At 56.1% G+C, this 20,595-nt stretch overlaps 1 protein-coding gene across 5 annotated transcripts in view; it reads right to left on the reverse strand.

The window, feature by feature from the left end:
• The window catches only part of BRF1 (BRF1 general transcription factor IIIB subunit), a 72,403-nt gene extending 54,411 nt beyond the window's left edge, over window positions 1-17,992 (reverse strand). For 3 of the 5 annotated variants that reach the window (XM_035261734.3, XM_078335894.1, XM_035261733.3), the window contains exons 1-2: window positions 17,483-17,992; window positions 4,041-4,121 (exon numbers count right to left, since the gene is read on the reverse strand). In XM_035261734.3, the coding sequence (XP_035117625.1) occupies window positions 4,041-4,121; window positions 17,483-17,666 (265 nt within the window). In that variant the 5' untranslated portion in view covers window positions 17,667-17,992. Of the gene's footprint in view, window positions 1-4,003; window positions 4,122-17,482 lie in introns of all 5 variants that reach the window. The other 2 variants (XM_035261736.3, XM_078335893.1) reach the window with 1 other exon arrangement.
• Window positions 17,993-20,595: the final 2,603 nt, after the last annotated feature.

Raw genomic sequence — 20,595 nt, forward strand, 5'->3', positions numbered from 1 at the left:
CACACAGGGTGCTCTCTAGTGCGGGAGAATCAGGCCGGGAGTCAGGAGGAAAGGGCCGAAATCAGAGGGTGCTCTCTAGTGCGGGAGAATCAGGCCGGGAGTCAGGAGGAAAGGGCCGAAATCACACAGGGTGCTCTCTAGTGCAGGAGAATCAGGCCGGGAGTCAGGAGGAAAGGGCCGAAATCACACAGGGTGCTCTCTAGTGCGGGAGAATCAGGCCGGGAGTCAGGAGGAAAGGGCCGAAATCACACAGGGTGCTCTCTAGTGCGGGAGAATCAGGCCGGGAGTCAGGAGGAAAGGGCCGAAATCAGAGGGTGCTCTCTAGTGCAGGAGAATCAGGCCGGGAGTCAGGAGGAAAGGGCCGAAATCACACAGGGTGCTCTCTAGTGCGGGAGAATCAGGCCGGGAGTCAGGAGGAAAGGGCCGAAATCAGAGGGTGCTCTCTAGTGCGGGAGAATCAGGTCGGGAGTCAGGAGGAAAGGGCCGAAATCAGAGGGTGCTCTCTAGTGCGGGAGAATCGGGCCGGGAGTCAGGAGGAAAGGGCCGAAATCAGAGGGTGCTCTCTAGTGCGGGAGAATCAGGCCGGGAGTCAGGAGGAAAGGGCCGAAATCACACAGGGTGCTCTCTAGTGCGGGAGAATCAGGCCGGGAGTCAGGAGGAAAGGGCCGAAATCAGAGGGTGCTCTCTAGTGCGGGAGAATCGGGCCGGGAGTCAGGAGGAAAGGGCCGAAATCAGAGGGTGCTCTCTAGTGCGGGAGAATCAGGCCGGGAGTCAGGAGGAAAGGGCCGAAATCACACAGGGTGCTCTCTAGTGCGGGAGAAAGTCAGGAGGAAAGGGCCGAAATCACACAGGGTGCTCTCTAGTGCGGGAGAATCAGGCCGGGAGTCAGGAGGAAAGGGCCGAAATCACACAGGGTGCTCTCTAGTGCGGGAGAATCAGGCCGGGAGTCAGGAGGAAAGGGCCGAAATCAGAGGGTGCTCTCTAGTGCGGGAGAATCGGGCCGGGAGTCAGGAGGAAAGGGCCGAAATCAGAGGGTGCTCTCTAGTGCGGGAGAATCAGGCCGGGAGTCAGGAGGAAAGGGCCGAAATCACACAGGGTGCTCTCTAGTGCGGGAGAATCAGGCCGGGAGTCAGGAGGAAAGGGCCGAAATCAGAGGGTGCTCTCTAGTGCGGGAGAATCGGGCCGGGAGTCAGGAGGAAAGGGCCGAAATCAGAGGGTGCTCTCTAGTGCGGGAGAATCAGGCCGGGAGTCAGGAGGAAAGGGCCGAAATCACACAGGGTGCTCTCTAGTGCGGGAGAATCAGGCCGGGAGTCAGGAGGAAAGGGCCGAAATCAGAGGGTGCTCTCTAGTGCGGGAGAATCGGGCCGGGAGTCAGGAGGAAAGGGCCGAAATCAGAGGGTGCTCTCTAGTGCGGGAGAATCAGGCCGGGAGTCAGGAGGAAAGGGCCGAAATCAGAGGGTGCTCTCTAGTGCGGGAGAATCGGGCCGGGAGTCAGGAGGAAAGGGCCGAAATCAGAGGGTGCTCTCTAGTGCGGGAGAATCAGGCCGGGAGTCAGGAGGAAAGGGTCGAAATCACAGAGGGTGCTCTCTAGTGCGGGAGAATCAGGCCGGAGTCAGGAGGAAAGGGCCGAAATCACAGAGGGTGCTCTCTAATGCGGGAGAATCAGGCCGGGAGTCAGGAGGAAAGGGCCGAAATCACACAGGGTGCTCTCTAGTGCGGGAGAAAGTCAGGAGGAAAGGGCCGAAATCACACAGGGTGCTCTCTAGTGCGGGAGAATCAGGCCGGGAGTCAGGAGGAAAGGGCCGAAATCAGAGGGTGCTCTCTAGTGCGGGAGAATCAGGCCGGGAGTCAGGAGGAAAGGGCCGAAATCAGAGGGTGCTCTCTAGTGCGGGAGAATCAGGCCGGGAGTCAGGAGGAACGGGCCGAAATCAGAGGGTGCTCTCTAGTGCGGGAGAATCAGGCCGGGAGTCAGGAGGAAAGGGCCGAAATCAGAGGGTGCTCTCTAGTGCGGGAGAATCAGGCCGGGAGTCAGGAGGAAAGGGCCAAAATCACACAGGGTGCTCTTCACTGCGGGAGAATCCGGCCGGAAGTCAGCAATAAAGGAGCTGACACTCCTCCACTGAGAAGTCCGTGGTCACAGGGGCAAGGACAAAAGCACAACGGAAGCATAATGATCCACTCTGACGTGAGGGACCATCGCAAGCCCAACCACCCCTGCCAGCCTCGGTGTGTCAGTACCGGCCACCTGTTGGCAGCAGCAGCCAGGAGCAGAGACAGGTGCTCCAGAGCCCGCCTCCTGGTGATGGCCCAGGAGAAAAGCCCGTGGCGAGGTGCTGTCCACACAAATGTTCTCCCTGTCCAGACTGCCTCCCAGCATGCAGACCAAGGCTGCGGGACATGGCTGCACCCATCACAAGGATCCCTCGTGTGCTCTGAGCGTTCCTGAGAGTGTCCTTGATGAAACTGAAGGCGAAGAGGTCCTAGCAAAAAGTATCCCGGCCTGGACTGACCCACAGCCAACACCACACTCAATGGTGAAGACTGGAGGCTTCCCAGGATCAAGGACAAGAGGATATCTGTTCACAGCACTGTGATTCAATGTGGTGAAGACAAACAAAAGCAGGCACTAGGCTGGAAGGGAACCGTTGTTTCCGCAGCGTAGTGGTGACCACGTTCGCCTCGCACTAGACTGGAAAGGAAAGATAACACGATCTCGTACAGAAAATACTAAGGAATCCGCTAAAAAACTATTAGGACTAAAAAATTAGTTCAGCCAGGCTGCAAGATACAAGATCAATACATATCAACTGAGAATAAATTCAACAAAAGTATAAAACTTACACTCTGAAAACTACTAAAATTGTTGAAACAAATTAAAGACCTAAACCAGTGGAAAGACATCCCATGTTCAGGTGTCAGAAGACTTACGCCATTTAAACGCCAGTGTCCTCCAAAACGATCAGCCCATTAATGCATCCCCGTCTGACTTGGCAGAAACTGACAAGCTGATCCTAAAGTTCATGTGACCATTCAGGGGACTTCAAACAGGCAACGCGACACTTGAGAAGGAGCAGTTAGAGGACTCCCACTTCCTGATTTCAAAACTTACTGCAAAGCTTTGGTGTCCTGAGCAGCGGGAATGGGTGCAAGCGTCATGCGTTCACAGAGCCAAACTGAGGCTCCAGAAATAAACCTTCCGGTTTGCGGCCAACTGATTTTCAACAAGGGCACCAAGAGGACGCCAACTGGAAAAACACAGTGTTTTCAACACCTGGTCCTGAGAAAACTGGGTGTCCTCGTGCAAGAGTGAAGGCAGGCCCTCGCCCCCACATCGCATGCAAACGTTAACTCAACACGGAGCAAAATCTACAGGTAAGGGCTGAAGCCACGGAACTCCAAACCTCCTACGCACCGATCTTCACGATTCGGACTGCATTAGGCAGTATCTGTTAATTCCACCAAAGCACAGGGGTCAAGAGACTAAACAGGCAAACTGGACACTATCAGAATTTAAAACATTTGTGCTCCAAAGGATACCATCGAGAAACAGAAAGACAAAGGAAAATGAAAAGAACACATGAAATAGCTGAAAATTTCCTATAAACCATCCATCTGATAAAAGACTTGTACCTAAAATACTTAAAGAACTTTTTCAACTCAATAATGAGACAAATAACCCAGCAGACATTTCTCCAGTTTGTCAACTAGCACTTTTACAAAACGCACTGAGAATGTCACTACAACATCCACCTGCCTTAAATGTGTTGTTTCTGCCTCCGTCTCACTGAGACCAGCAACCAACAGCTGTGGACCCTGCAGGGCCCACTGAGCTCACCCCAGCAGCCCTGGCAGAGTCTGCAGGACATCCAGGAGGGGACTCAGGGCACAATTCCTCCTGGAAGGCAGCCTGGGTCGGGCGTGCAGGGTGACCAAGTGGCAGGCCATGAGGCCCATGGCTGAGTCAGCGCCCCCACCCCAGCACCACCACCCCCTCCTCTGGGACCTGCGGCACGCTCAGCAGCATCCGCGGTGGGAAATACCGTTCTGCAGGGTCTGCGCTCTTGACTCCTTCCCCAGATTCACGTGGAAGCCGCCGCCCAGAGTCGGGGTTTTGCCAGCACCTGGAAACACAAAAGAGATGAGCCAAACCCTGGGGAAGACCTGCGTTTACAGCCTCACGACATCCACATACACAAAGTGAGAGCAAAGCGGGGTCAGCACTCGTGGGGGAAGCGGCAGGTGGGCCCCAGCCCCCATCACTGAGCCCCAGTGGGGGAAGCGTCACTCGCTCTGCCCAGCCAGCAGGATGGAGGGTGGGCCAGCTGCACCTCCTGCATTTTCTAACCATGTCCCTGACACACTGCCAGTACAGAGTGGATGCTGCCACATGGCCGCCGGGCGAGAGCACAGATCTGCCTCCAAACCTCCGCACGCGGTGCACACAGCATGGGCTGGCTCTCCTCCCCGTGCCCCAGGCCAGCCCACCCAGATGCCACTCTTGCACAGTGACCAATGTAAATGCATCCACCTCCCTGCTGCACTGCAGGCTCTGGGGACGCAGGGGCCGTCCCGTGTGCCCGAAGGCACTGCAACCAGTCAGTCTGAAGAATGCCCCACGCCTCAGCCCACCCACATGCAGGGTGGCTACAGCTGAAACTGCTGGGCACTCTGCTCTGGAGCTCTGCCAACTGACAGCAAGCCCCAGACACCCACCACACGCTGCCCTGCAGGGCTCCGGGGTTAAGACCTGGGCCTGGTACCTCTGGAAACATCAGGTGGACATTTGGATTGTTCACCAGGCTCTCGAGCTCAAGCACTGCAGCCTGATCTTCCAACGAGCACGGCAAGGTGAAGACTGAGGCAAGGCCCAGGCCTACCCAAAGGTTGGGGAGCAGGATAGGGTCTCCCCCACCCCACAGCGTCAGCCCTCAGTGGACAGCACAGGAGCCAGTGCATTTGTGTCAAAGCAGATACAAGGACTGATGCTGCTGAATCCGGGGACACAGGGACAACCTCCGCCTCGTGGGGAAAGGCAAGTGCACAGGGCCTGACGGAGGACAATGGAAGGATGGGATGCAGACACAGAAAGCCAATTGCTGGAGTCTGGGGACAGCCCCTCCGGGAAAAGCACAACGGCAGGGACCTCAGGGTCACCCAGGAGCAGCCAGCAGCACAGACAAGCGAATCCCAAACAAATACTAACAAGATTCTTTAAAGACCCCAGTAAAATGATTCTAAAGTTCAGCTGGAAACAAAAAGGAACAAGAGCAGCCAAGAAAGTGTTGCAGAGAGCAAGGGGCAGCTCTGGGTGTAGCTGGGAACTGAGAGCTGAACAGGGTCAAGTAATACTCCACTTCCCCCAGCGGCAGCAGAGGCAAAGATCGAGCCGGCCTCCTGGGGGGTAAGGTGGCCACAGGGCCAGCCGGCAGCAGGGGCAGTGGCACTGAGCACAGGCCTCTCCAGCAGAGGTGGTGCTGGGAAGGGGCAGTGCCTGGAGACTGCCCGGGCTGTCACACTAGAATCTGTGTACTAGTTTTCTGTGGCTGCCATCAAAACTGCCACAAACCTAGTGGCCTACAAGAAGCTAGAGCAGTGACCAGGCGTGGTGGCTCATGCCTGTGGTCCCAACACTTTGGGAGGCCAGAGCAGGAAGACTGATTAACCCAGGAGTTCAATACCAGCCTGGGCAACACGGGGAGACCCCATCTCTACAAAAAACAAAAACTTAGCTGGGTGTGGTGGTGCCTGCTTATGGTCCTACTACTCAGGAGGCTAAGGTGTGGGAGGATCGCTAGAACCCAGGAGGTCACAGCTGCAGTGAGCTGTGATTGTGCCACTGCAGGCCAGCCTGGGTGACAGAATGAGACCCTGTCTTGAAAAAAAAAGGACCTAGAACAGGCCAGGCATGGTGGCTCCACACGTAACCACAGCAATTTGAGAGGCTGAGGCAGGAAGACTGCTTGAGCCCAGGAGTTCAAGACCAGCCCAGGCAACCCAGCAAGACCCCATCTCTAGAAAAAGAAAAACTTGGCGGGGTATGGCGGGGCATGCCTGTGATCCCAGCTACCTGGGAGGCTGAAGCAGGCAGATCGTCTGAGTCCAGAAGGTGGAGGCTGCAGTGACCTGTGATGGCACCACTGCACTCCAGCCTGAGCAGCACAGTGAGAACCTACCTTGAAAAACAAAAAAATAAAGAGTAGCTGGAGCTGGTCACAGGGGTGTCTGCTTGTGGGGGCTAGAGAAGACCTGGGGCAATCTCTGCTCACCGCACCCTCTGCCTCCCGAGTTCAAGCAATTCTCCTGCCTCAGCCTCCAGAGTAGCTGAGATTACAGGCATGCGCCACCATGCCCAGCTAATTTTTTGTATTTTTAGTAGAAATGGGGTTTCTCCATGTTGGTCAGGCTAGCCTCAAACTCCTGACAGCAGCTAATCCACCCATCTCAGCCTCCCAGTGTGCTAAGATTACAGGCATGAGCCACACCACCCGGGTACATCACTGTTATTCTAATTAGTATATACAATGCTTTTAATAAATAATTCATATAATATTACATTAGAAGAAGGACGCTGAGCAAAGTATAAAAAGCTCCTGAAGCCCCACCTTCCAAGAACAGGGACGTTGTGTGGCCTCCACTCTAGCCACGTTTCCCTGCCTCGGCACAGTGGGCACCAGGCATGCCAGCAGAGCAGGCCAGCAGCAAGACGCCACGCTAGACTACTGCGACGACTTTGATTCTGGCTGTGCTTCAGGCAAGGTCCTCATTCCTTGACCCATGCTCGTCGGCATGCACCGCAACGCACTGCAAAGCTGCATGCGTCAGCAGCTCCACGCTCCACCTGCCACCTCTGCCCTCCCTCCTCCTCCTCCATCACTCTCTCTCCTGTGCCCTCCAGCCTCCCGTCCCCACGTCACACCCCAGGACCTCCATTTCCTGTCCCTGCATTGTCCTCCCTGTCCCCCCACACTACGGTCACTGTCCCTGGGGCCATGCTGCTGCACCTGCTCTGGGAGCAGCACCTCCTGGCTTCTGCTTCCCCCACACCCTGGTCCGGGCACACTTGCAGGCACACGTGCGGGACACGGTGCGAACCCTCAGCACACTAACCATGGGGAGGCTGAAGAGGAAAGCCTCAGTGCCACCTCTGGCTGAAACTGCCACCATGTTTCTACCTCTAAAACATTTGATATTTTCCATAGCACCTTTCTATAACAAAAAGTACAGTTCCCATTAGCTGGAACTAAGGTGTGGAAGGGGCGGGTCTTGCGGGGCCTGGCTGAGACTGCCCCCCTGTGGACATCGGGGAGGACCCGCGGTTCCACCACAGCCAGAGGAGGTCAAGAGCCAGCAGTATCCCATACGCTGGACCAGACAGAAAGGCGGGCCGTGCCCAGAAAGGCCAAGCAGAGCACTGTCATCCACTTCGCCCCAGGATTCTTCCAACATGGGAAAGCAATAAGCTTCAGTGTTCACGAGCTCATTTAACTTAACTGGGACTGGGCTGGGTGGCTCACGCCTGTAATTCCAACACTTTGGGAAGCTGAGGTGGGCGGATCACCTGAGCTCAGAAGTTCAAGACCAGCCTGGCCAACGTGATGAACCCCATCTCTACTTAAAAAATACGAAAAAATTAGCCAGGCGTGGTGGCGTACTCCTGTAGTCTCAGCTACTCAGGAGGCCGAGGCAGGAGAATCGCTTAAATCCAGGAGGCAGAAGTTGCAGTGAGCTGAGACTCCGTCTCAAAAACAAACAAAACTTAACTGGAGACTTTCTGCTGCTGCTGTGAAACCCTTTTTTTTTTTTTTGAGATGGAGTCTCGCTCTGTTGCCCAGGCTGGAGTGCAGTGGTGCAGTCTCCGCTCACTGCAACATCCACCTCCCGGGTTCAAGCAGTTCTCCTGCCTCAGCCACCTGAGTAACTGGGATTACAGGCGCGCATCACCATGCTGGACTAATTTTTGTATTTTTAGTACAGATGGGGTTTCACTGTATTCGCCAGGCTGGTCTCGAACTCCTGACCTCGTGATCCGCCCGCGTTGTCCTCCCAAACTGCTGGGATTACAGACAGGCGTGAGCCGCCACACCCAGACGAAATTTTTTTTAAGAGACAGGGTCTGGCTGGGAGTGGTGGCTTATGTCTGCAATCCCAGCACTTTGGGAGGCTAAGATGGGTCGATCACCTGAAGTTGGCAGTTCAAGACCAGCCTGGCCAACATGGAGAAACCTTGTCTCTAAAAATGCAAAAGTTAGCCAGGCATGGTGGTGCATGGCCAGGCGTGGTAGCACAAAACTCTGTCTCCGAAACAAACAAAATAAGAAAACATTAGCTAGACATGGGAGGCTGAGGTGGGAGGATCCTTTGCCCGGGAGGCTGAGGCTTCAGTGAGCCAAGATGGTGCCACTGCACTTCAGCCTGGGTGACAGAGCAAGACCTCTTTTTTATTTTTGAGACAGAGTTTCTCTCTTGTTGCCCAGGCTGGAGTGCAATGGTGTGATTTTGGCTCCCTACAACCTCCACCTCCCGGGTTCAAGCAATTCTCTTGCCTCAGCCTTCCCAGTAGCTGGTATTACAGGCGCTCACTACCATGCCCAGCTAATTTTTGTATCTTGGGGGTTGTTTCGTTGCAGTTTTTGCGGAGACAGTCTCACTGTGTTGCCCCTGCTGGTCTCAAACTCTTGACCTCAAGTGGTCCTCCCACCTTGGTTTCCCCAAATCCTGGGATTACAAGCATGAGCTACCACACCTGCTGGAAACTTCTTTTAAGGGGAGATACCTGTAGGAGGCCTGGCTGGGCAGTAACAGATGGAGAGGAATGCAGGAGTCCCACAGCTGAGTGCCCTAAAGAGGCTGGACCAGAGTGCAGTGTATCCCTGAGTGCTGAGGACGCGGTCCCAGGAACACAGGGTGTGTGCCTACTGGTGGGGCTGGATGCAGCAGCCTCAGACATCTGGGCAGCACTGACAAGCAGGCCGAGCATGGCAGCCCACACCCTCTTCTCCAGCGCAGACCCTTCCCCCAGGCCCAGACCCTTCCCCAGGCCCAGACCCTTCCCCAGGCCCAGATCCTTCCCCCAGGCCCAGACCCTTCCCCAGGCCCAGACCCTTCCCCAGGCCTAGACCCTTCCCCAGGCCCAGATCCTTCCCCAGGCCCAGACCCTTCCCCAGGCCCAGACCCTTCCCCAGGCCCAGGCCCAGACCCTTCCCCAGGCCCAGGCCCAGACCCTTCCCCAGGCCCAGATCCTTCCCCAGGCACAGACCCTTCCCCAGGCACAGACCCTTCCCCAGGCACAGACCCTTCCCCAGGCCCAGGCCCAGACCCTTCCCCAGGCCCAGGCCCAGGCCCTTCCCCAGGCCCAGACCCTTCCCCCAGGCCCAGACCCTTCCCCAGGCCCAGACCCTTCCCCAGGCCCAGACCCTTCCCCCAGGCCCAGACCCTTCCCCAGGCCCAGGCCCTTCTCAGGCCACTGCTGAGGAGCTGCTTTTGTAGCGATAACAATTTGGTTATGAAAAACAGGACGTGTGTCACACTGCAGGCTAACCAGCGGCTTCCTCTCTCACCCAGATGCCAACAGGACAGAATGCACCCTGTCTCCTGCCTGGAGAGCTGTTTCCTGAGAGCAGGTACCTTCAGCCACAACTTAGGGTTCTGAGGGCCACAGGGCAGAGGCTTCCACCCTCAGGACAAGAGCCCGCCAGGAGGCCAGGCCCACGCTCAGACCTCTAGGCCGCAGGCCCCGCCACGTTGCAGGCAGAGGCTGGCTGGTCACAGCCTTCTGAGGCAAAGGGAGCTCCCCAGCAGGCGAGGGCAGCTCTGCCTTCCGAGCCCCTCTCCAGGGCCAGCGCCAGATGACATGGCACCATCAGTCACAAAGCAGGTCTGGCTGCATCATGACCCCAAATGGAAAACAGCAGCACTCACGGACACCCGGGTTCAAAGGCCTAAGTGTGAAGACACTGACAGCTGTGAGTATGGAAAACACTCCCCTCCCCCACAAGTTCTGGTGGCACTGCAGTGTGCTGCTCCCTGCACAGGAGGACAAGGGAGCCCCGCAAGCAGGAGCCCGGGTTGCCTGGTATGGGGGTTCCCAGGTGCTCAAGCTCCCGCCTGGGGGGCAGGGACATGGGTGCCATCACCATCAGCTGCTGGCAGAGGGAAGCCTCGGGGCACATGCGGCACAGGACACTGACGTGGGCCCGCCTTGCCTCGGTGGAGCGGGCGGCCTCCTCAGGGCACTGCCAAGACCCCAGGCCAACGGCCCCCAACTCCACCTGCCTGGTCCCTCCAGCCACACTGAGCCTCAGTCCTCACACACCGCCCCCTTCTCTCTGCACAGCCAACCTCGGGCAGGCCCCGGGACGATGGAACGCTGGTGTGGTTTCCCCAGCCGGGCTGGCTCCTGAGGTCAGGGCCCTCGGGGGCCTCTCCGGAGGCCTCTGGCCGCCTGCTCTGATGCCTTAGTTAAATATTCCAGAGTAAACTGTGAGGCCGAGTCAGGCTTAGTTCTCAGTTAATAAGCCAGACTCCTAGGAAAGACCATGACAGCTCAAAGAGAGAGCTCAGCTTTCAGGATGAAGCTGGAGCAAGGGTAGCCGGGGCCTACTTGTGTGCCAGGGAAACTGAGAAGTCCCCAAGGCTTCCAGCCCTGTGTGATCACCGCTGTGACCGGGAGGGTGGATGCTGGGTGGGCGCCTGGAGAGCCTGCCTGGGAGACAGAGGGGCTGCCCAGACCAGCTGATACCCTCTCTCCTCCCCCCTCCTCCCCCCCTCCTTCCCCCCTCCTCCCCCTCTCTCCTATCCTCTCTCCTCCCCCCTCTTCTCCCCCTCTCTCCTCCTCCCTCTCCTCCCCCTCTCTCCTCCTCCCTCTCCTCCCCCTCTCTCCTATCCCCTCTCCTCCCCCCTCTCCTGCCCTCTCTCCTATCCCCTCTCCTCCCCTCTCTCCTATACCCTCTCCTCCCCCCCTCTCCTAACCTCTCTCCTCCCCTTCTCCTATCCTCTCTCCTCCCCCTCTCCTCCCCCTTTCTCTTCCCCCCTCCTTCCCCTCTCCTCCCCGCCTCTCCTCCCCCTCTCTCCTATCCTCTCTCCTCCCCCCTCTCCTTCCCCCTCTCCTCCCCCTCTCTATCCCCTCTCTCCTATCCCCTCTCCTCCCCCTCTCTCCTATCCTCTCTCCTCCCCCTGCTCCTCCCACTCTATCCTATCTCCTCTCCTCCCCCTCTCCTACCCCCTCTCCTCCCCATCTCTCCTATCCCCTCTTCCCCTCTCTCCTACCCCCTCTTCCCCCTCTCTCCTACCCCCTCACCTCCCCCTCTCCTACCCCTTCTCTCCTCCCCATCTCTCCTCCCCCTCTCTCCTCCTCCCTCTCCTTCCTCTCTCTCCTCCCCCTCTCCTCCCCTCTCTCCTTCCTCTCTCCTCCCCCTCTCCTCCCCTCTCTCCTATCCTCTCTCCTCCCCCTGCTCCTCCCCCTCTCTCCTCCCCCTCTATCCTATCTCCTCTCCTCCCCCTCTATCCTATCTCCTCTCCTCCCCATCTCTCCTATCCCCTCTTCCCCTCTCTCCTACCCCCTCTTCCCCCTCTCCTACCCCCTCTCCTCCCCCTCTCCTACCCCTTCTCTCCTCCCCGTCTCTCCTCCCCCTCTCTCCTCCCCCCTCTCCTTCCTCTCTCTCTTCCCCCCTCTCCTTCCTCTCTCTCTTCCCCCTCTCCTCCCCTCTCTCCTTCCTCTCTCTCCTCCCCCTCTCCTCCCCCTCTCTCCTATCCCCTCTCCTCCCCCTCTCTCCTACCCCTTCTCTCCTCCCCCTCTCTCCTACCCCCTCTCTTCTCCCCCCTCTCCTCCCCCTCTCTCATCCCCCTCTCTCCTCCCCATCTCTCCTATCCCCTCTCCTCCCCCTCTCTCCTAACCCCTCTCCTCCCCCTCTCTCCTACCCCCTCTCTCCTACCCCTCTCCTCCCCATCTCTCCTACCCCTTCTCTCCTCCCCGTCTCTCCTCCCCCTCTCTCCTACACCCTCTGGGCTCAGACACAGCCTGGGCCAGTCCCCAGGGGCTAAGAACCTGCTGCCTCTAAGCGCCTCCCCCAGGGCCACCATAGATGGTTGCTGGGCCCGCGCCTCCCTGGAGAGTGTGTGCCTGGGCTCAGAGGCACCTCGGGCTGCCTGACAGCACTGGCTCTGAGCTTGTTCTGACAGCACACGGGTGACAGACTTCCAGCTCTGCACTGCTCCACACCGCCATCCTCCCCAGCAGGGCACAGGGAGGACAAGGCACCCTCTCCAGGCCTGGACGCACTTAGCACTGTGCCTGCCAGGAAGCCCTGAGTCTGCTGCCATGATAACTCGCTCTCATTACTGTTGTTATCATCCCAGCGGGCATCAAAGTCTTGGCAACTGTGACACAGCTGCAAACTCCATGCCCAGCAGTCCTAGGAAGATACCCCAAGGGTCCCAGCACAGAAGACAATGGGGAGGGAAGAGTGGGAGAGGAAACTCGATGAGACCCAAAGCCAGTTCTTAGAAAAGATCAAAAACTGACCAACTTCTAGCAAGAGGACAAAGGGAAAAAAGACACAAAACACCAACATCTGAAAGAAAAAAAAAAAAAAAAAAAGGGAGCCACTATGGACCCCACAGCTACCACAAGGATAAGGGAATGCCTCAGACAAGTCTCCAGGTGAATTCACCAAGTAGGTCAAGTGGGCCAATCCCTCACAACACAAGCGGCCAACTCACCCCAGTGAGACAGATCAGCTAAAATACAACTGTTGTGAACTGAACGCGAGCCCGGGAATCTCCTCCAGCGAGAGGGTCCCAAACCTGGAAGAGAGCGCGCGCCGGAAAAAAGGAGATAGAAAAGGCGAGGTCTGGAGGGCTACATGCGCTATGCTCATGCAGCAATTTTATTTTTGCAATGTGTTTCATTATATACTTTTCTGAAGTTAAAGTTGTTTACACCAGATTAACGTACTTAAGTTACAGTAAGCAAGTTACACCCAGTAAGTAAGTTAAGCGCAGTAAGTAGGTTACTTCCAGTAAGTAGGTTACTTCCAGTAAGTAGGCTACGCCCAATAGGTCAAGGTAAGTAGATTACAGTCAGCCCTGTAAGCCATGGTAAGTAAGTTACAGTCACGCCTTGTAAGCTATGGTAAGTAAGTTACAGTCACGCCCTGTAAGCCATGGTAAGTAAGTTACAGTCACGCCCTGTAAGTTAGGTAAGTAAGTAACACAGGTCCAAAATGAACACAATCAAGCAATAAACCATAAGGAGCCGAAAGTAGACACAATGCCTCCCAAGTCCTCATATCCATAAAGTAATGTCTGTTAATTATTTAGAATAACATAGTCCCTCTCTTGGTTCCTGCTTTCCCTCAGCTCGACTCTCCCAACCGGGGATCTGTGTCCGGGCTCAAGCTCACCGTATGGTGAGGCCCATTTCCTAGGGGCCTCACACCGGAGTGATCCCCACAGGTCTCCCTTATACAACCAGAACCTCAGCAATGGAAGAAGCCGAAACCCCAGAGAAGAATCTTCTGAGAAAGAAACCTCTGGGCCCAGATGGCTACCCCGGCGAATTCTACCAAACATTTCAAAAAGAAAGAACACCAACTCTACACAATCTCTTCCAGAAAACAGAAGAGGAAGCATTTCCCAACCCCCTCCATAAGGAGCAGGACCTTGATATCCCAGACAAAGCTTCTACAGGAAGAACCACAGCCCGATACCCCATGCAAGCATCAACAGGAATCCTCAAGGAAACAGCAGAGGCCACGCAAAGCAGCTCACACCTCTAATCCCAGCACTTTGGGAGGCCGAGGTGGGAGGATGCCTTGAGGCCAGAAGTTCGAGACCAGCCTGAGCAGCAAAGCAAGATCACATCTCTACAAAAAAAAAAAAAAAAACTGACATTGCTTCATGCCTGTCATTTGATTTGAGAGACCAATGTGAGAGAATCACTTGCGCCCAGGAGTTCAAGACCAGCCTGGGCAACATGGCAAAACTCCATCTCTATAAGAACAACAGAAAAATTAACTGGGTATGGTGGTCCACACCTGCAGTCCCAGCAACTCAGGAGGCCGAGCTGGGAGAATCACTGGAGTCCAGAAGGTTAAGACTGCAGGAAGCTGTGACCACTGCATTCCAGCCAGGGTGACAGAATGAGACCCTAGACCCTGTCTCCCCATCAAAAAAATTTTTTAATTAGCTAGGCATGGTAGCACATGCCTGTAGTCCTCGTTACTCTGGAGGCTGAGGTAGAAGGACCTCTTGAACCCAGGAGTTCCAGGTTGCAGTGAGCTGTGATCACACCTCTCCACTCCAGTCTAGGCAACAGTGAGACACTGTCTAAAAAAAACAAACAATAAAAACACTCAAGGAGTATATTAAAGACTCAGAACCGGCCGGGCGCGGTGGCTCGCACCTGTAATCCCATCCAAGGCAGGCAGATCACCTGAGGTTGAGAGTTCGAGACCAGCCTGACCAACATGGAGAAACCGCATCTCTACTAAAAATACAAAATTAGCCAGGAGTGGTGGCGCATGCCTGTAACCCCAGCTACTTGGGAGGCTGAGGTAGGAGAATTGCCTGAACCCAGGAGGTGGAGGTTGCGGTGAGCTGAGATCACGCCATTGCACTCCAGCCTGGGCAATTAGAGTGAAACTCTGTCTCTAAAAAAAAAGAAAGAAAGAAAAAAAGAAAAACTCAGAACTAGCAAGTAAGTGGCAGGCCACAGTGGCTCATACCTGTAATCCCTGCACTTTGGAAGGTGGAGGTGGGTTAATCACCTGAGGTCAGGACTTTGAGACTAGCCTGACAGACATGGGGAAACCCCAACTCTACTAAAAATACAAAAATTAGCCGGGCGTGGGGACGCATGCCTGTAGTCCCAGCTACGTGGGAGGCTGAGGCAGGAGAATCGCTTGAACTCGGGAGGCAGATGTTGCAGTGAGCCGAGACTGCGCCACTGCACTCCAGCCCAGGGTAAAGAGCAAGACTCCATCTCAAAAATAAAAAACAAATCTCCAGAAGCTGTATGCTGAAAACTACGCAACACTGACAGGCTGTATCAAAGGAATCCTAAATGAATGCAGACACAGTGTTCATGGACTACGAGATTCAACAGAGAAAAACGTCACATCTCCCTAAATGTATCAGGAGGTTTACTGCAATTCACGTGAAAACCCTACGAGGCCCGTTGTTCAGGCTCAACATCCCAAATCCAAAGATCTGAGATTATAAACGCTGCAAAACCCGAAACCTTGTGAGCATCCACACCGCGCTCAAAGGACGTGTCACTGGAACGTCTCAGGTTTCCGGCTTTTGGACTGGGGATGCTCAGCCAGGAAGTGTAATGCAGGTATTCCAAAATCAGAAAAATCCAGTTCCAAACACTTCTGGTCCCAAGCACTTCACATAAGAGTATGTGACCTGTAGATACACCCGACTTACTCTAAAATTAAAAAGAAGGGAAATTAATAACTACAACAACTTTGAAAAGGAAGAACAAAGGTTGGGGAACTCACAGTGTCCGATTTCAGGACAATATAACATGTACAGTAAACAAGAGCATGATGCTGAAAAAGGAAATGGCATCTGATCGATAGGGCAGGACGCAAGGCCTGGAGGCGAACCTCAACAGATGGGGCCCAGCAAGCACCACCGAAGGAGCGACGGGGCCCAGCCAGCACCACCGAGGGAGCGACGGGGCCCAGCCAGCACCACCGAGGGAGCGACGGGGCCCAGTGAGCACCACCGAGGGAGCGAAGGCCTTCAGTGCACAAAGAGCAGTCTTTCAAAAACCGTGTTGAAACAACAGGACCTCCACATAAACAATGGGCCTCAGCATACAAAACACACCTTATATAAAACTTAGATCAAGATGGGCCACAGATCTAGGCCCGGCGTGATGGCTCAGGCCTGTAATACCAACACTTTGGGAGGCCAAGGCGGGTGGATTACTTGAGGTCAGGAGTTCGAGACCAGGTCAGGAGTTAGAGACATGGTGAAACCCTGTCTCTACTAAAAATACAAAAATTAGCCGAGCAAGGTGGTGTGCACCTGTAATCCCAGCTACTTGGGAGGCTGAGGCACGAGAATCACTTGAATCTGGGAGGCAGAGGTTGCAGTGAGCTGAGTAACTAGAATCCACAAAGAACTCCCAAAACTCAACAGTAAGAAAACAACCCAAATAAAAAAAGGAGCCAGGGCGCGTGGCCCACGCCCGTAATCCCGACAGTTTGGGAGGCCGAGGCGGGAGGATCACCTGAGCCCAGGAGTTTGAGACCAGCCTGAGCAACACAGAGATCTTGTTGTTACTAAAAGTAAAAACAAATTACCGGGGCGTGGTGGCATGCACCTTCAGTCCCAGCTACTCAGGAGGCTGAGGTGGGAGAACTGCCTGCGCCTAGGAGTGAGCCATGACTGGACCACTGAAACCAGCCTGGGCCACAGAATGAGATCCTGTCTCGTGATTAAAAAAATAATAAGACGCCTGTAATCCCAGCACTTTTGGAGGCGGAGGTGGGTGGATCATGAGGTCAAGGGATCGAGACCATCCTGGCCAACATGGTGAAATCCCGTCTCCACTAAAATCCAAAAAGTAGTCGCGCGTGATAGCGAGTGCCTGTAGTCCTAGCTATTCTGGAAGCTGAGGCAGGAGGGCTGTTTGAACCTGGGAGGTGGAGGTTGCAGTGAACCAAGACAGCGCCACTGCACTCCGGCCTGGCACCTGGCAACAGAGTGAAACTCTATCTCAAAATAGTAGTAATAATGACTTGAACACACATTTCAACAAAGAGGATTCAGGCCTCGCAAATAAGCACACTAAATGAGGTTGAACATCACTAGCCAGTAGGGAAATACACAATACTACCATGATGAGATGCCAGACACCTGTTAGAACAAGTAAAATAAAAACATCAATAACACCAAGTGCTGGAGAGGATGTGGGGCAACGGGTGAGAACGCATAATGGCACGGCCACATCACAGAGCAGTTTATGGCAGTTTCCTAGAGTTAAACACATAGCTAAGTCCCCCAGAGGCATGAAAACGTATGTTCACACAGAGAGCTGCACTCCAATCATTTTAGCGGCTCTATTTACGACCACCTGAAACTGGCCACAGTCCAGTTTCTTTCACAGGCTGGGGTCCATCCCCGAAACGTCCTCTCCCACGCCTACCGCAGCCTGAGCGGCCGAGGGCATCTGTCCAGGCCAAGGCCAAGGCCAAGGCCAGCAGCAATAGAGTGCTGAAAAGAACACTGCGGGCACAGAAGAGCCACAGTGAAGGGCAGCCTGAGGAGCCCTCCCAGCTGTCCAGGCGCTCCTCGTCCTCCCCTGGTCCACGCGTGTGGTCGAGGGAGTCCACGCGCGCCACAGGGGTCCACCCGCGCGCCCGACAGAGCCGGCGGTACCCCGCCACGCAGTCAGCGCCCCAGCGCCCTGGAGCCGCACCAGGAAGTCCGCGCAGCGCCCGCCCGCCCTCCCGCCCGCGGGACTCACCGTCCAGGGACACGAACTGGCCCACGGCCGAGGAGCCGCCGCCACTGCTCTCCACGAACTGCACCTCGGACACGATGATGTTGTCCTCCAGCACCGAGCCGCAGGCGGTGCACACCGCGTCCCCGCGCGCCGCGTCCAGCTCGATGTCCGTGCCGCCGCAGCCGCGGCACACGCGGCCCGTCATGCCGGCGACCGCGGGTGCCCGGCCCGAAGCCTCCCACGCCGCCGGAGCCGCCGGAGCCGCCCGCCCAGGCCCAGCCGCCCACCCAGGCCTCGCAGGTCTCGCGAGGCCCTGCGCCCGGTGATTCGGAGACGCAGATTCGCCGCGCGCGCCGGGGCCGCGCCGCCCGTAACGGCCGCGCCCGCGGGGGTGGGACAAACACCTGGACGGCGGCGGGGACGCAAGGACTCGAGCCGCGACCCCCCCCCGCCGCCCCGGCCCGGCGCGGCCAAGGCCTTCACACTGCGAAGTAGCAGGCCTCCCGGGCGGCGCGCCGGCGTCGGAGGGGCGGGGCGCGGGGGCGGGGCTTCGGCGGAACCAGAGCTGGGGGCGGGCCCTCGCGGGGAGCGCAGCCGGGGACTGGCGCTGTGGGCGGGGCCTCGGCGGCGAGCGACGCCGCGGACTAGGCTGGGGGCGGGGCCTCGCGGCGAGTGCAACCGGGACCGGAACGGAGGGTGGGAACGGGACCTAAGGCGGTGGGCGGGGCCTCGGCGAGGAACGCAGTCTGGGATTAAAGCTGGACGCTGGGCAGGGGCGGGGCCTCGGATAGCGAGTGCGGTCTCACACCTAGAGCAAGGCCTGGGGCGAGGACTGAGAACCGGGGCGGGGCTGAGGACAGAAGGCGGGGGGCGGGGCTGAGGACAGGGGGCGGGGCTGAGGACAGAAGGCGGGGGGCGGGGCTGAGGACAGGGGGCGGGGCCCCCGGTGGAGAGAGGTCGGCCTGCAACCGGAACTTGAGCAGTGGGCGGGGAAAGGGGCGGAGCCTGGGCCCGGACCAGAACCGTGGGCGGAAGCAGAGGCGAGGGGCTGAGCTTGGTGGGCGGGGCCTTGGGTGCTGAGCGCGACCTGGGACCCAACCCCGGGCTCGGGGCGTTGTGGGCGGGGCCGGGGCAGCTGAGCTGGGGGCCTGGCCGCGCAGGTGGAGACTCCAGCCCGGGACCACCCTGCTCCACCCTCCGCATTTGCTGCGCGGGCCCGGCGGTTCGCCCGGGTTCCGGAGCCTCCCTGTGTGTCCCGCTGTTTCCCGTTGTCTGTTCCCCTAAAACTCCCACTTTTTTAAGTCATTCGTGGCAACCTGTGGTTTCCCTTGAGTCACCTCGCTGTGCTCGCTGCCCAGAGCGAGGACCCTGGCTGCGCACGCCCTCAAATATTTGCAGAAGCCATTCACAGTCACCACAGGGCCCGTGACATACCCGTCCAGGAATGAGCCTAAAAAGAAATGCGCGACCAGGCCCGGTGGCTCACGCCTGTAATCTCAGCACTTTGGGAGACCAAGTTGGGGGGAGGATCACTTGAGGTCACGAGTTCGAGACCAGCCTGGCCAACATGGTGAAACCCCCATCTCACTAAAAATACAAAAAAATTAGCCAGGCGTGGTGATGGGTGCCTGTAGTCCCAGCTGCACGAGAGGCTGAGACAGGAGAATGGCTTGAACCCGATAGGCAGAGGTTGCAGTGAGCCAAGATCGCCATTGCACTCCTGCTTGGGTGACTGGTGACAAGAATGAAACTCTCAAAAAAAAAAAAAAAGAAAGAAAGAAATGTGCAAGACCTCCCCACACCCACACCCCTTATTTTTTTTTGAGACGGAGTCTCTGCTCTGTTGCCCAGGCTGGACAGTGCCACAATTTTGGCTCACTGAACCTCCACCTCCCAGATTCAAGCGAATCTCCACCTCCCAGATTCAAGCGAATCTCCTGCCTCAGCCTCCCCAGTAGCTGGCATCACAGGCTTTCACCACCATGCCCAACTCATGTTTGTATTGTTAGTAAAGACGGGATTTCGCTATGTTGCCCAGGCTGGTCTCAAACTCCTGACATCAAGTGATCCGTCCACCTCAGACTCCCAAAGTGCTGGGACGTGAGCCAACGCGCCCAGCCAAGATCCCTTTTTTTAAAAAACTCTAAACCTTGACTGTGGGACCTAAAAGGAGCTCAAACTAAATTAAAAAATAAAAATAAAAATAAACCACCCCATTCCCACGTGGAAGCAAAGTTGTGAATATGTAAATTATTCACAAGTCAGTGAGTAAAATGATGTACTCCCAATCAAAACGTCAACAGGGTCTGCAACAGTGGAACACGCCTGCAATCCCAGCACTGTGGGAGGCGGAGGAAGGAGGCTTTCTTGAGCTCCAAGGTGGAGACTCCACGGTCGTGCACTCCTGCCTGGGCCACAGAGGGAGAGCCTGTCTCTAAAATTAAAAAAAAAAAAAAAAAAGTCAACAGGATTTTTCAGAGAATTTGATAAGCTGATCCTAAAGTCATCTGGAAGAGATAATCCACAGGAATAGTAAATAAAAATTCTAAAAAGAAAAAACTCAGCTGAACACGGTGATTCACATCTGTAATCCCAGCATTTTGGGACGTCGAGGCAGGTGGATCACCTGAAGTCAGGAGTTTGAGACCAGCCTCGTCAACATGGTGAAACCCTGTCTTTACAAAAAAATACAAAAATTAGGCCAGGCGTGGTGGCTCATGCCTGTAATCCCAGCACTTTAGGAGGCTAAGGCAGGTGGATCATGAGGTAAGGAGTTTGAGACCAGTCTGGCCAACACAGCAAAACCCAGTCTCTACTAAAAGTATAAAAATTAGCTGGGCGTGGCGATGCACGTCTGTAATCCCAGGTACTGAGGAGACTAAGGCAGGAGAATTGTTTGAACCCAGGAAGCAGAGGTGGCAGAGAGCCAAGATGGCGCCACTGAACCCCAGCCTGGGTGACAGAGTGAGACTCCATCTAAAAAAAAAAAAAAAAAAAATTAGCCGGGTGTGTTGGCAGGCCCCTATAATCCCAGCTACTCCCGAGGCTGAGGCAGGAGAAGCAATTGAACCCAGAATTGGAGGTTGCAGTGAGCCAAGACTGCACCACTGCACTCCATCCTGGGCAACAGAACA

This window comes from Callithrix jacchus, chromosome 8, assembly GCF_049354715.1.
Source record: "Callithrix jacchus isolate 240 chromosome 8, calJac240_pri, whole genome shotgun sequence".
NCBI lineage: Eukaryota > Metazoa > Chordata > Mammalia > Primates > Cebidae > Callithrix > Callithrix jacchus.